The following is a 16335-nucleotide window of genomic DNA, read 5'->3' as shown; positions in this document are numbered from 1 at the left end:
CACCACCACGCTCAACCCCTACGTCAACAATGTGACTGCCACCGCCCAGCTGTGCACCAACTTCCTGTGCCAGGGGAACGGGCGCTGCGTCCGGAAGCACTACGAGTCGGACCACTACCTCCACCTGTCCTCAGGGAACTTCCGTATCCTCTGGGCCAGGGGCACGTATATGGTCCTGGGGACTCCCAGTCTGGCTTACCTGACTCTCTTCTCCAGGAGGTTCACCTGTCAATGCTATGCAGGATGGACATGTTCCCCCAAGCTGCCCATACACCTGTCTAAAGCACTGGTGTTTAGACTGAAGCATCAGGGTCTGTCTGACAAAACTAAGACACTGAATAAAGTGATCGCTGATATAGAACAATCGACCATTAAAGAGAACTTGAAAAAAACACAAACACTGATGGATGGATCAACTGGACTGTGTTCTGTGTGACATACACAAGGTGGCACAAGTCTCTGGTTTGACCTTCATAATAACACTGTAATAATAATCAGAGGTAAGTACTTGAACGGCTCATGCAGATGATGGTTTCGGGTGATATGTTGACTATAAGTTTGTTGATTGCGCATAAGGACAAATTATAGTGTATACCATGCAGTACAGTACAACCTGGGTGTTTCAGGTCGCTGTTTTGTCTGTGCCTTAATAAAGTTCACATTGCAGTAATGATGACGCGCCATACGTCTACTGATTCCATTCAGCAGGAAATAGCCTAAAGACATTGACATGCTGTGACAGGAACAAAGAAGAGTTGATTGCAAGTAGAGATGGTTTATCTGTGACAACATTTTTTCCTGTAGTTATTTGTATATCATTTGAGTGTATGTGTAAATAAAAAACGTGACTCTCTGTCTCTGTGAGTATTTACGGTGTCATTGGTTGTCTATTGCACTACTGACCCTCACAATGTTGATGTTGTGAAGACAGGCACCTATTAGAGCTGTTATTATAAATATTGTATTAGTTGACATTGACCAGAGGTGCTAATAGTTTATTCTCCACTCATTGTGAATGACTGTAATGAAAGTAAATGGCCAAAAGTGTAATATGAGGTTTTCCTTACCCTGCCCTAATAATAGTAAACCTTGTGTTTGTGGATGACTCCTGTCTTGCTTTGGAGACCGTCTTCACCCCTTCTTGAAACTCGAGGGGAAGGGGGGGACCACGGTAGAGCCCAAAGCCTTATTAAGCATTAAAGTAGATTACTGTAGACATTTGACATTTAAGCGTTAGCCTGCTTTACTCTGTAGAGAATTACCTTGAATTTTAGCCAGACTTCTGAAGTTAGGCCCACAACCCTATTAAGAGTTTGAGTGTGTGCGGGTGTTATAACTGGAAACAGAGAAGTGATACCTCAGAGAGCCAGGAGTGAAGCAGTAAACATCAACACTAAATGCTGTGTAAGTGTCAGTGTTCTACTGTTCTAACAAATAGACGAAGTATGCGGGGAGATAATGAGTCCAGAAGGAGAAGTGAATGATGGGAGTCATGCGGCCAATTAGATAAGCCAGTGTTGTCCCTAGATGTTTATGGCCAACCAGATTGGCTGGTGGTGCTGTGTCCCTGGGTATCAGATAGATGGGGACATAAATAACAGGTCTCTACAGTAACAGTCCAGCTCTTCTTACCCCTCTAACCCACTCCAACCTCGCTGAATGGTCTCCTTGACAAGTTTCCATGGGTAACCTTGCCTAAACACACACACACACACACACACACACACACACACACACACACACACACACACACACACACACACACACACACACACACACACAGTGCAGAGGTGGAAAAACCAGACTCATCATCTCTGCATCTCATGCAGAATCAATCTGACACCAGGCACAGATAAGAGTAATTTAGCATCTCTTGATGCAGTCACAGAGCAGTGTTGACTTTATATATTTGAGGTGCGGTTTCCTGTAAAGATCAGGCATTTTCAGTTGTTTTTATGACATTGCTCAATTATCCTATGAAGCTGATCTGAGAGAAGCACAGACAACCTGTAAATACAAGCAATTTAGTGAGAACACGATGTCAATCAAGACAACATGAACTGGGACAACCTTGGTGGTTCAACATGGAATTCTTTGAGATTTAATGTAGTTATAAGTAATGTACAGTATGCAGGCTACACTATTTCCATCCAGTGATTGATTCAATTCAATTCCACTATGGACATACTTTAGCAAGAATAAACATGATTTTACTTACTCATTGTGAGCTATATAGTACATGATTGTTCTGTATTATTAAATACAGTTGATCAATGATTTCCAAACCTCCATTTTTAAAAGAAAAGTTATTGTATGGTTCATATCATATAAACTTTATCGGGGACCGGAGGTTCTCCCCAACCACAAACAGTGGCTTGTGAAAGTATTCACCCCCCTTGGCATTTTTCCTATTTTGTTGCCTTACAACCTGGAATTAAAATCATTTTTTGGGGGGGGTTTGTATCATTTGATTTATACAACATGCCTACCACTTTGAAGATTCAAAATATTTTTTATTGTGCAACAGACAAGAAATAAGACAAGAAAATGGAAAACTTGAGTGAGCATAACTATTCACCCCCCCAGAGTCAATACTTTGTAGAGGCACCTTTTGCAGCAATTACAGCTGCAAGTCTCTTGGGGTATGTCTCTATAAGCTTGGCACATCTAGCCACTGGGATTTTTGCCCATTCTTCAAGTCAAAACAGCTCCAGCTCCTTCAAGTTGGATGGGTTCCGCTGGTGTACAGCAATCTTTAAGCCATACCACAGATTCTCAATTGGATTAAGGTCTGGGCTTTGACTAGGCCTATCCAATACATTTAAATGTTTCCCCTTAAACCACTCGACTGTTGCTTTAGCAGTATGCTTAGGGTCATTGTCCTGCTGGAAGGCGAACCTCCGTCCCAGTCTCAAATCTCTGGAACACTGAAACAGGTTTCCCTCAAGAATTTCCGTGTATTTAGCGCCATCCATCATTCCTTCAATTCTGACCAGTTTCCCAGTCCCTGCCGATGAAAAACACCCCCACAGCATGATGCTGCAACCAACATGCTTCACTGTGGGGATGGTGTTCTCGGAGTGATGAGAGATGTTGGGCTTGCACCAGACATAGCGTTTTCCTTGATGGCCAAAAAGCTAAATTTGAGTCTTATCTGACCAGAGTACCTTCTTCCATATGTTTGGGGAGTCTCCCCAAACGTATTGGCTTATTTTATTCTTTAAGCAATGGCTTTTTTTTCTGGCCACTCTTCCGTAAAGCCCAGCTCTGTGAAGTGTACGGCTTAAAGTGGTCCTATGGACAAATACTCCAATCTCTGCTGTGGAGCTTTGCATCTCCTTCAGGGTTATCTTTGATCTCTTTGTTGCCTCTCTGATTATTGCCCTCCTTGTCTGGTCCGTGAGTTTTGGTGGGCGGCCCTCTCTTGGTAGGTTTGTTGTGGTGCCATATTCTTTCCATTTTTTAAATAATGGATTTAATGGTGTTCTGTGGGATGCTCAAAGTTTCAGATATTTATTTAAAACCCAACCCTGATATGTACGTCTCCAAAACTTTTTCCCTGACCTGTTTGGAGAGCTCCTTGGTCTTCATGGTGCCGCTTGCTTGGTGGTGCCCCTTGCTTAGTGGTGTTGCAGACTCTGGGGCCTTTCAGAACAGGTGTATATATACAATGAGATCATGTGACAGATCATGTGACAGATTGCACACAGGTGGACTTTATTTAACTAATTATGTGACTTCTGAAGGTAATTGGTTGCACCAGATCTTATTTAGGGGCTTCAAAGCAAAGGGGGTGAATACATATGCACACACCACCTTTCCGTTTTTTATTTTTTAGACTTTTTGAAACAAGTCATTTTTTTCATTTCACTTCACCAATTTGGACTATTTTGTGTATGTCCATTACATGAAATCCAAATAAAAATGAATTTAAATTACAGGTTGTAATGCAACAAAATAGGAAAAACGCCAAGGGGGGTGAATACTTTTGCAAGGCACTGTAACCAGGAAAGAAACTCCTGGTCCTATTCATCATCACTGAGGCAGTAACTGTTGGCCCATGTGTATCCTTCTTTTGCATCGTCCACAACAAAAGCCCACCATGTTGAAATGACAAACCACAAGGAAAATAATGTTGTTATTTCAATCAGTCCAGTGTGAGTCTCCAGAAGAGTGGTAGGTATTGTTTGTTTGCAGAGGCAATCATCTGACAAAAATCAACATGTGTAAAAGTTGAAATATTTCAATAACATTATGTTAGAAGATATTTTTCCCTGCACTAGTATTACTCATCAGTATTACCAGCTTTCAGTTACCTCCAACCTTAGTTTCATGGAATCCCCAGGACTGACGACAGCAGGCAGTAAAATGCATTAAAAACATGCTAGAGAATCATAAAATCAGTAGAGCTAAAACTATACGTTTCCAAAAGGACTTTCCAAAGAGTATAATGTTGGAACAGGTTGCTAGTGAAGTCACAGTGCCAGGTATTCACACATACTGTATGTGTTTGGTCCCTCAGGGAGAACATGAGACTTTACCGTGTGGTACAAGTGCAAACAAGGAAATAAAACAGGCAGAAAGATCGATGCCAAACGGCTCTCTATACATGGAGGTTGATCCCAAGTAATTATACCTGACTCCCAGACCTGGATTCAAATACTATTTTGAAATCATTTCAAATACTTTTGCTAGGCTTGATTGAGCTTTCCTGGTGTGGAACCTATTGAATAGTCACAAACATTCAAACCCTGCCCATCTGGCACTCCAGGAAGGAGAAAACAAACAGTGAAAGTGCTTGAAAGATTTCAAGTAGTATTTGAACCGAGGTCTGCTGACTCCTGATATTGCCCACTCCAGATCAATCAAGAGTGTAAACCATAAAACGCTGACGCATGCTCCGCTGCTTTATAAACATTAGGTAAACCAGCCTGGGGCTGGAGATTCCCCACTGAGCTTTGTTTTTTGTTCAGCCAGGACTAGGGTGAAACTGGCCCACAGTGTAGTTCAATTTGGGAGATGTCCCTATGTAAAGAAGGGAGAAGGTTAAATCTGATCCTCAGGGTCCGTCTGACTGGCACACATTGTCTGTTTACATGACCCAGATTAAGCCTATAGTTGTAGACTAAAAAGCACTTTCAATTCCCCATTGAGCTTCCTTTTTAGGTCAGCCACGACTAGGGGGAAACTGGCCCACAGTGTAGTTCAGATTGTCTTTAGTCCAGCTGTCTGTAGGTTTACTCAGAAAGGCACTCCAACACAGTAAGGTTAAGGTTTGGTTCAGAACAATATTCACAGTGAAATTAATTCGGTCCACAACCCGTTCTATTCTGTTCGATTACATCTCATGCTACGTACATTTTGTAACTTTTTAGAACCTATTTTATTTCCAAATGTCATGCATTTTTTTAAAGTTAATACGATTTAAGCAATTAAGTGATCACCAATGTGCATATGCAGCCACGCAGAAATGAGTTCAAAGCATGCTCTGGGATTGAAGAGACCCATCAAGTCAAATGGTGCCGCCATGCATATGGCTGACTTTGTCAATATAGTTTAGGAAATAATTCACAGCTCTAAAGTCATGAGCAAGCAAGTGAAGTGTAAAATGTAAAATATTGTTTCATCTGCATCAAAGATAGAAATGGCAGTTGTCATCAGAGCAGAAGGCATGTCTATGTGTCATCACATGCCAGGCAAGGCATGCCTGTGTGTTTAGGCTACCTGTAACAAATTGATAGGCTATTCCTTAGAATCACTGATAAAAGAGGCTGTCTAAACAGCTACATCAATACCACATTTCCACTGGGGAAATACACATTATTTTACAAAGTGCGGGTACACCACTGATCGTCTTAAATGTCCTCTTCTTTATTTGTATTAGTATCAATAGTTCCTAAATCAAATGTGGCCTAGGCCTATAATACAGTTTTTTTTTCTTCCTGGACACAGGGCAGACGTTGATGCCAGCGCCCTGCCCTGAGTGCCCTCACTCCTCGTCTTTGGCACACACTACCACGCGCAGCAGAACGTTGGACAGAATATCCTGGTAGAGACTGATGCAGACCCATCCGGGCAGGTAGAGGAGCGTGATCAGGCCCATGAAGTTGAATGGATAGTGGGAATAGTCCCATGAGCATGCGCCGTACTGCCGTAGCGCCAGCCCCCAACAGAACTCCCAGGTGTAGATGAAGCAGATATAGATGGGGAGCCGCCTCCAGGTGCTCCAGCCCCGTCTGAAGCGTAAATGAAGGTAGAGTTTCTCTACCACGAAGCTGCAGCTCCCGTACATCAGGAAGGACCACAGGGACGTGTGGCCGCTCATGGTCCGGTCCAATTTCTCCACAAGGTTGAATATCGAGGTAAAAATGATCTCGTCCAGGAAGCCGTGCATTCCAAAAAAGAGGAATCGCACAACATCGGGCAGACCGTTATTAGGCAGCGACTCCAGGGTGCGCTCTGCCGGGGTAGACTCGGTCCGTTTACCGGGGCAGTGGTAGCGCAGCCGCGCAAGCCCCTTGTGGAATACTTGGGTGAAGTACAGGGACAGTAGGTAGTGAACTACGAGATGAGTGGCAGAGACTATTCTAACGTGCTCGGTCAGCGTGTTAATATTCCCAATCAGGATCTGCAACCCGATGTACACAGAGGGATAGAAAACAAGGTGAAAAACTACTGGGCGTCCTTGAAAGCACTTCTTTTGCGAATATATTTTTTCCAGCAAGAAATGGGTCAGCGAATGCATGATGCAGAGGTACGGGGAGGAAAAGCCAAACAGTTTGGGGTCGCTGTCAGCCAAAAGCCCCTGTGCCGACGACAGGAGAATATCCAAAGTGACACCGTGCATTCCATAGAAATAAAGCCGTAACAATTGTGGCAGCTCTGTCATTGATTCGCCCGCGTCCCCTACCTCGCTGGATGGATCTTTCTGCCGGGGCTTCCTCGCTGCTCTCAGGCTGCTACCTCCCTGTCCTGCCCGGCTCCGCGGGCTCTCTCTCCGCCAGCTGGCCATGGTTGATCTCTCTCTCTCCTCGGAGAGAATCAGAGAGCAGCTCCTGTTCTTCGTTCGTGGCACATTCTGTACTTTTAACGGAGCTGCGGCAGTGTCATTAGCAGCTTTGCACCTGACAGCGCCTGATCCACAGCAAAGATTTTCTATTATATTGATAAGATAGTCGAGTGACCGCTTTAACAATGGAAATACATGTCCTCAAAGATGGAAGGCAGGTGGGAGGAGGCGAGATCAGGTGGGACCATTCTAGCCAACGAGAGGGGGTTTTGACAAAAGTCAAAGACAGTAGGCCTGCAGGTATGAAGATCGGAAGAAACTGCGTCTCCAATAGAAATCTCAGATCACGCTTGCAGGTAATGTCGTGGTGACGTTGGCTAGCGAAACTCATGCTCAGAAATATGTCATCTGGTCAATTGATCGTATCGCGCTGAACTGGGCATGTGCAAATCAAAGGCACTCTTCCTATATAGAGTTTTTGATGAACATTTCAATGTGTCAGTTTGTCACTTTCACATGGTTGGAGTAATAACATGTTCAATTACTTAAGACATTGGCTCGAATCTAGGTTGTGACTTTAGATTTCTTTAGAAAATGAACAACTAAAGAAACATTTTCACTTCTGTCATCGACTTCTCAAACCCCAGCCTGGTCTTCTTGATCTGTTTCTCACGCATTCCGCGTCTGGGTTTTGAAACTCTGTGATAAAGTGTTATTTATTTTCAAAGTTGCCGAAATGCCACGTGTGTCCACTTATATCAGTGCATTTGTAACAACAACCTAACCATTATAAAACGTATATTAGACCAAATAAGCCTCATGTAGCAAATTACCAATTACATTTTCTGTTGACCAAATTTCACACTCATTGACCGCCATGCAAACATTTCTCACTTACTTTCATGGACAGATTTTGGGCAGAGTAAACCCTCTCGCTTCGCCTCTTCCTCTCTGTGGGCAGCCAGAAGAGAGAATAATTGAGCGCGTCGGAGGGGGCGTGATAGCGCAGAAAAACGCACGGTCCACATATGACGCTACTAAACTATACAGTAGTGAGTAGTGACGTAACATCCCACTGGTCTAACGGTCATGTGACCATCTGAAATGTCAAACAAGCATCTGTCATCGATTTATAATGACCTGCTAGCCCATAGGCCTTATTATGAATTGATCATTTGAATACTTTTGATAAACATAATTGAGCGATGTGGTCTCACAGTAGCCCTAGGCCTGTATGTCTGTAGTCCCTGCATAATGCCCTAATTAATATACCCTACTGTAAATCTGTCTGTTGCCTAATGTACCACTATACAAATCCTGACCTAGAAAGATAGAATAACCTCGGCTACTGCAGTTTAGTCTGAGACAGTATTTTGGGACAGTGTCATGTTCAGGATCTCTCAGTTTCCTAGGTAACTATGTTTCCCACAAGCCTCTGCTCCATAAGTTATGTTAACTCAGTGTGTTCAAATGTCTCTCTCTGGGACATATAGCCTGCTATTACTGAGGTATAAACAGCATACTGGGCACTGCTTTTAATGTGATATTACTGTGATATAAACACCCACTGGCACAAAGGAGACACAGGTGTCTTGGATCAGATGTTAAGGATGCGTTGACTGGATAAATGCAGACTCTCATCTGCAGCTGCAATGTTATTTGTCAAACATATCCTTTTGTATAGACTAGCGTAACAAACATGTCCTTCAACTGCACAGTCTGTCTACATTGTTTACATCTCAACAGTCCAGACTTGTAGCCCAATTCACATTCTCCCCTTTCGCCCGGAAACCTGTACTCACTCACTCCCCCTCAGGGATTTAAAAGTATCAGATTGTTGTAAGACATATGGCAGACTTTGCGACTGCAGGTTGGCCAACCCTCCACCGGGAGAGCAGTTGGGTATGTTGTCTTATGCCTGGGGTGAATCGGGAATGGGCAAAAATGACAAAATACAATTACAAAATACCATAAAGATCAACTTATCAAAGTGAACCACAAAAATACTTGTGTTTTTAAATGTATTTAGTTATATACATGTATTTTGTATTTTAAAATACAGAAATACATTTGTATGTAGCCGGCCCGGAGAGCAACAACATTCTCAGTAACGATTACAGAAATGTTTTACTTGCTATGACTTGTTTATCTCCCTTAGTTGAATGCACTGACTGTAAGTCACTCTGTATAAGAGCGTCTGCTAAATTGCCAAAATGTAAATGTATATGTGAAAATGAACTAAAATGACCTGCAAAGCACACTATGTATTATTATTGGCCTTGTTTTGGGCCGGAACTCATTCGAATAATACTCCAAATGCTTTGCAAATGTACATTTTTACATATACGATACATTTACACTGATGTTAGTCCCATGTTTCATGAGCTGAAATAAAAGATCCCAGAAATGTTCCATATGCACAAAAAGCTTATTTTTCTCAAATTTTGTGCACACAATACATCCCTCCTTTTGCGTTTCTTCTTTGCCAAGATAATCCATCCACCTGATAAGAGTGGCATATTGAGAATCTGATTAAACGGCATGATCAATACACAGGTGCACTTCGTGCTGGGGACAATAAAAGGCCACTCTAAAATGTGCAGTTTTGTCACACAACGTAATGCTACAGATGTCTCAAGTTTTGAAGGAGAGTGTAATTCATATTCATTTCACTACCATAAGCCACCTCCAATGTCGTTTTATATAATTTGGCTTTACGTTCTAATGGCCTGAGAACCGCAGGCCATGTGTATGGTGTCGTGTGTGTTAGCGGTTTGCTGATGTCAACGTTCTGAACAGAGTGCCCCATGGTGGCGTTGGGGTTATGGTATGGGCAGGCATATGCTACGGACAATGAACACAATTGCGTTTTATCAATGGTCATTTGAATGTACAGAGATACCGTGATGAGATCCTAAGGCCCATTGTCGTGCCATTCATCTGCCGCCATCACCTCATGTTTCAGCATGATAATACACAGCCCCACGTCGCAAGGATCTGTACACAATTCCTGGAAGCTGAAAAGGCCTCAGTTCTTCCATGGCCTGCATACTCACCAGACATGTCACCCATTGAGCATGTTTGGGATGCTCTGGATCGACTTGTATGACAGCGTGTTCCAGTTCCCGCCAATATCCAGCAACTTCACACAGACATTGAAGAGGAGTGGGACAACATTCCACAGGCCACAATCAACAGCCCGATCAACTCTATCCAAAAGAGATGTGTCGCACTGCATGAGGCAAATGGTGGTCACACCAGATATTGACTGGTTTTCTGATCCTCGCCCCTACCTTTTTTTTTAAGGTATCTGTGACCAACAGATGCATATGTGTATTTCCAGTCATGTGAAATCCATAAATTAGGGCCTAATTAATTTATTTCAAGTGACAGATTTCCTTATTATGAACTGTAACTCAGTAATATATATTTATGTTCAGTATATATTTAGTTTATTTAGCAGACACTCTTATCCCACCATAGTGCCATCAGACTTCTGATACCAATGCAGGGTGAAAGGGGGGAGGGGGCACAAAATTGTGAAGCACAATTAAAAAATGGCATAGAAAAGTATTTTGTATTTTGAAAATAGAAATTACAGCTCTGGAAGGTATCTTGTTACAAAATACATTGGGGTGTAGTTCAGCCCAGTGTAATACAAATGACTAAATACTCAGCAGAAATTGAAATACATATTTCAAATACATGTAACAGAAGTACTGCCCATCTCTGGGGTGAATGAGTGCACACTTCAGGGAGAAGGGGGTGGAATCGGAATAGGGCTGAAGTCTGGCTTGTCGAAAGCGGGCAAATAAATCCAGTTAACTGCATTGTGTCTGTTTCACCACCGTATGGTGCTGATGAGTTAGTGATGAATACCTTCTGCCCCCTAATAAGGTGATGATGTTCTGGTTGGGTTGACTTGCTGGAGTGTCATCATGTAGTTGAGACTGAGTGGTTCCGTGGCTGGAGTGCAGACGACGGGGCTAGTCGGCCCCTGTGGGTTTAGTTGGTACTGTCTAAGAGGAAACAGACAGACACAAGATGGTTGGTTTATGAAAGAGGTAGCTGGGATTAAACAGAGTGTGGACACTCAGAGGAAACAGATTGGTATATGTGATACTGTGGGCTACAGAGATTAGACACACACACACACACACACACACACACACACACACACACACACACACACACACACACACACACACACACACACACACACACACACACACACACACACACACACACACACACACACACACACACACACACACACAGTCACTATTATTGTATCAATGGGGAATCTGCCTTATCTACTGTGACCAGTAGATGGCATCAGTGTAACATATTGTGGCCTGGGCAGGGCCCTGTCTTCTCGACAGCTGTGTCGTCAATTCACTGATATATCAAACCAGATGTTGTTACACCTATACTCTTTATAGACTATGACAAATAATGTCTCATTACCGTCATTAATATCCTAAAAAATGAGTCAATGTGTGCTGGGGGAAAAAGGCAAATTCCACCTGCCCTCTTCCATTTCTTTCACGACAGTGAATCTTTTTGACTGCAGATATATTAGGATGTTTATATTAGGTGCTTAATATTGTAACCACATTACCATTACATTTTCTCAGCCTCTCTGTCTCTATAACCTGATTAAAGGGACGTGAATGGGCAGATGTTATATTGCTATGTGATGCTTGACTAATATTTCTGATGTCCCTACAGGATATTGAGTCTTAATATGAATCTAACCAGGTCTCAGGCATGCACTGTCAATGAGACTCTTTGAAATGTAATTTTAGATCCCATTTCCTCCAATTTGAGCTGTTATTCGTTGGTCTTAGCGAGCACCTAGATTTGTCCCTCAGGCACAGAGGTGATAGGAAGCAACAGAAAGTCTTGTTTACAGTTCAGAGCTCATTAGGAATTCTTCTCACCTTCGGGGGCTTAGAGGGCCAGGTCACAGTAACACAACACTCTGCAGTAACTCTGCCTCACCCCTCCTAACCAGTGGTGTAAAGTACTTAAGTAAAAATACCTTAAAGTACTACTTAAGTCATTTGTGGGTGTATCTATACTTTACTTTACTATTTATATTGTTGACTACTTTTACTTTTACTTCAATACATTCTTTAAGAAAATATAGTACTTTTTACTCCATACATTTTCCTTGACACCCGAAAGTACAAGTTACATTTTGAATGCCTAGCAGGACAGGAAAAGGGTCCAATCTATGCACTTATCAACAGAACATCCCTGGTCATCCCTACTGCCTCTGATCTGGCAGACTCACTAAACACACTGGCTTCGTTTGTAAATAATGTCTGAATGTTGGAGTGTGCCCCTGGCTAACCCATACTGTAGATTTAAAAAAAAAAGAAAATGGTGCAATCTGGCTTACTTAATATAAGGAATTTGAAATGATTTATATTTTTACTTTTGATACTTAAGTATATTTTAGCAATTACATTTACTTTTGATACTTAAGTATATTTTAAACCAAATACTTTTAGACTTTTACTCAAGTAGATTTATTGGGTGACTTTTACTTTTACTTGAGTCATTTTCTATTATGGTATCTTTACTTTTACTCAAGTATGAAAATTGGGTACTTTTCCCAACACTGCTTCTAACCCACTCCTCACCTCACCCCCTCCTCACTAAAACACAACTCTTACACTGCCTCACCCCTCCTCACCCACTCCTCACTTCACCCCCTCCTCACTGAAACACACCTCTTACACTGCCTCACCCCTCCTCACCCACTCCACTCCTCACCTCACTGAAACACTACTCTTACACTGCCTCACCCCTCCTCACCCACGTCTCACCTCACTGAAACACTACTCTTACACTGCCTCACCCCTCCTCACCCACTCCTCACTTCACCCCCTCCTCACTGAAGCACTACTCTTACACTGCCTCACCCTTCCTCACCCACTCCTCACTTCACCCCCTCCTCACTGAAACACACCTCTTACACTGCCTCACCCCTCCTCACCCACTCCTCACCTCACTGAAACACACCTCTTACACTGCCTCGTCCTTCAACTTCTCCATCCTCCCCCTCCTCTCAGAAAAACAACACACTGCTTCACCCCCTTCTCACTTTACCTTACTCCCTTCTCCTCCTTCCCCCTCCCTCCTCACCCTCTCTCTCTCCCACTGAATACTTGATCATGCCAAAATGGTCCTTGTCAGGCAATTAGCACTATGCCTCTGCTCTCTATCTGTCTACCACTAATTAGCCTTGTGCCCTCTCCATCTCCCCCTATCTCCCTCCAGTTAGCTAGCCCTCTGCCCTCTCTCCTTTCTCTGTCCTCAGTCTCTCTCCGTATCCCTTTGTCTAGATAGGCAGAGCAGGACTGGAGGACGGGACTGTTTGATGCTCACCCAGAGGTCACCCCAGAGGTCAAAGACACTGAGACAGACTTCCAGTGGGCTGAATCTGTCTCCACATTCTGATTCCCTACCTCCCTAACATCCCCTCTATTCCTGTGCACTGCACTGTGTCACTGCCCCTGAAGAGTAGGAGGTATGCCACTAGCCTAGCCTCTTGATAGGTCAGAGGGTGTGTCCACCATCTTGTTGACACTTATCCAGTCCTCTCAGATTGTTGAGGGCGCGTCAGTAAGGAAGAAAGGGAAGTGAGGTAGATAAATGGAACATCCTGTATTTTTGTTTATTCATAGTGCATTCTGGGCATCATTGACAGGTGATGCGGGCCAGATGCGTTGCTATGGGATACCGTTTCTCTATGAGTGTGTGTCATCCTCTGATTGGCTCTGGTCGTGGGCAGGGGCGTACTATTAGTCCTGTAGTGATATGGTTCTGGATCATCAACCAAGCACTAGCACGCATGTACGCACTCTCACACACACACACACACACACACACACACACACACACACACACACACACACACACACACACACACACACACACACACACACACACACACACACACACACACACACACCCACATACACACACACACACCACAAAGGAGATCATGTCCGGTCTGGCAGCTGATGGGGTGTAGTGAAGGGCGTGGCTCCATGCTACTATGTGTGACGCTAGGAACAGGAAGAGCAGATGATGCTGGTGGTGATGTTTCCCCTCAACCTGACCTTTAACCTTTAACCCTTATTAGTGAGCGCTGCTCTCCTCTTGGCGCTGAGGCTTTATGGCTCACTCTATGGCTGCTAGCAAACTAACACGTGTTACTTTGCTGTTACTTTAGTATTCAGTCAGTGTAGAGATGTAGCAGTCTGATGATAGAGAATAGAGATGTCTAGCGAAGATGCTCTTTCTTATAATAGAGATGTAGATAGAGATGTGTCTCTGCTCTCAACAGATAAGAAAAGAAAATACACACTCCTTCTAATGAGCTCCCAGGGCATTCCGACTACAAAAGCAGAGTGACTGCTCGTGTGTGTGTGTGTGTGTGTGTGTGTGTGTGTGTGTGTGTGTGTGTGTGTATGCGCGTGCGTGTGTGTGTATTTCATCTTCTGTATGTGTTTGTTGTAAAAAAAAAATAGCACGTGGGTAGCTGAGGTTCCGGAAAGGCTACACTCAAATTCAGCCGGTTGTTGGTTTCCAATCTGAAGATGAACTTCCACTCTGTGAAAAGTAGAATACATTAGCTACAGTATACAACGCTCTTATGGAGCTACAGTACAGTACATCTTGTTAGTAGAGCTACAATACATTTCCCTAGCAGGGCCGCTGTGCATGTCTCTGTTCATGTTTAAATGTCTCTGTTCATGTTTAAATGTCTCTGTTCATGTTTAAATGTCTCTGTTCATGTTTAAAGCATGTACAGGACACTGAGTGTACAAAACATTAGGAACACTGGCTCTTTCCATTACATAGACTGACCAGGTGAATCCAGGTGAAAGCTATGATCCCTTATTGGCGTCACTTGTTAAATCCACTTCAGTCAGTGTAGATGGAGGGGAGGAGAAGGTTAAAGAAGGATTTTAAGCCTTGAGACAATTGAGACATGGATTGTATATGTGAACTATTGAACTATTCACCCTCTGAATGACACATTCAGAGGGTGAATGGGCAAGACATGATTTAAGTGCCTTTGTACAGGGTATGGTAGTAGGTGCCAGGCACACCGGTTTGAGTGTGTCAAGAACTGCAACGCTGCTGGGTTTTTCACGCTCAACAGTTTCCCGTGTGTATCAAGAATTGTCCACCATCCAGTCGACTTGACACAACTGTAGGAAGCATTGGAGTCAACATAGGCCAGCATCCCTGTGGAACGCTTTCAACACCTTGTAGAGTCCGTGCCTTGACGAACTGAGGCTGTTCTGAGGGCAAAAGGGGGTGCAACTCAATATTAGGAAGGTGTTCCTAATTTGTTGTTCAATCAGTGTATATTGCATATGTATTGCCTTTGTATTCCAACCAGCCCTCACTAAGCCAGAGGATATCTCTATTATTCTCTATCATCAGGTATAGTCTTCCTGTCAGAAGCTATAGAGGAATCCAAGGAGGTCAGTCACTGTGTTAAAGGATAACTCCACCCACTATTTTGGTATTTGTTTCATTAGTCCATAGTTCACATAGTCCCAAATTGTTTTGTTTGTCAGCAATCAAGTTTTCAAGATATACAACTTTCAAAATACAGAAATCCTCCCCGTACGATGCATTTAGCATCATATGATGCAAAATGCATTGTATGGGGATGATTTCTGTATTTTCAAAGTTGTATATCTTGAAAACTTGATTGCTGACAAGCAAAACACTTTGGGACTATGTGAACTATGGACTAATGAAACAAATACCAAAAGATCATTTTGGGGGTTTTCCTTTAAGGACATCATGACCAACAGGCTAACTGACGTTTGGGGGTGGGTAGGAGGACTATTAGTGACTGCTATTGAGTCACACCCCCACTGGGACTGGGATGTGATCCCCCTTTAGTCATCTAACGATCCATCGGCTGTACATGCACTTAGAGAGAGTAAAGGAAAGACAGACAAGCTGAGCAGCTGGCGAGATTATTCGTTTATTTGCCAGGCACTATGTACAACTAATATTTCACCAGATTGAGCGACACAGCCAATTTCCATATTCAGTCAACGTGTTACTTACTTTGATTAATGATACGATGATATGGCATCAAGAGTTCATTAATTGCACCTTTGAAAGTGAACTACATACGATCCGCTTTGAATCATAGCTTACGTCTGAATGTATGGGACCAAGGGGTATGTTATTGAATGAATGTACTGTGGGATTGCATCAAGCACACAGGAGTAGTTGGATGAAGCTCATTACTATGGAGAACACATCATAATACTGAC

At 43.2% G+C, this 16335-nt stretch overlaps 1 protein-coding gene across 1 annotated transcript; it reads right to left on the bottom strand.

Moving 5' to 3' along the window:
* Positions 1-1853: 1853 nt before the first annotated feature.
* LOC106609200 (transmembrane protein 229A) lies at positions 1854-7172 on the bottom strand. Its single transcript, XM_082977656.1, has one exon. It carries the CDS (start codon positions 7010-7012, stop codon positions 5990-5992), a length of 1023 nt encoding a protein of 340 aa, XP_082833782.1. The 5' UTR covers positions 7013-7172; the 3' UTR covers positions 1854-5989.
* Positions 7173-16335: the final 9163 nt, after the last annotated feature.

This window comes from Salmo salar, chromosome 07 (genome assembly GCF_965601325.2).
Source record: "Salmo salar chromosome 07, fSalSal1, whole genome shotgun sequence".
NCBI classification, from domain to species: domain Eukaryota; kingdom Metazoa; phylum Chordata; class Actinopteri; order Salmoniformes; family Salmonidae; genus Salmo; species Salmo salar.
This window is presented reverse-complemented; position numbering and strand designations above follow the sequence as displayed.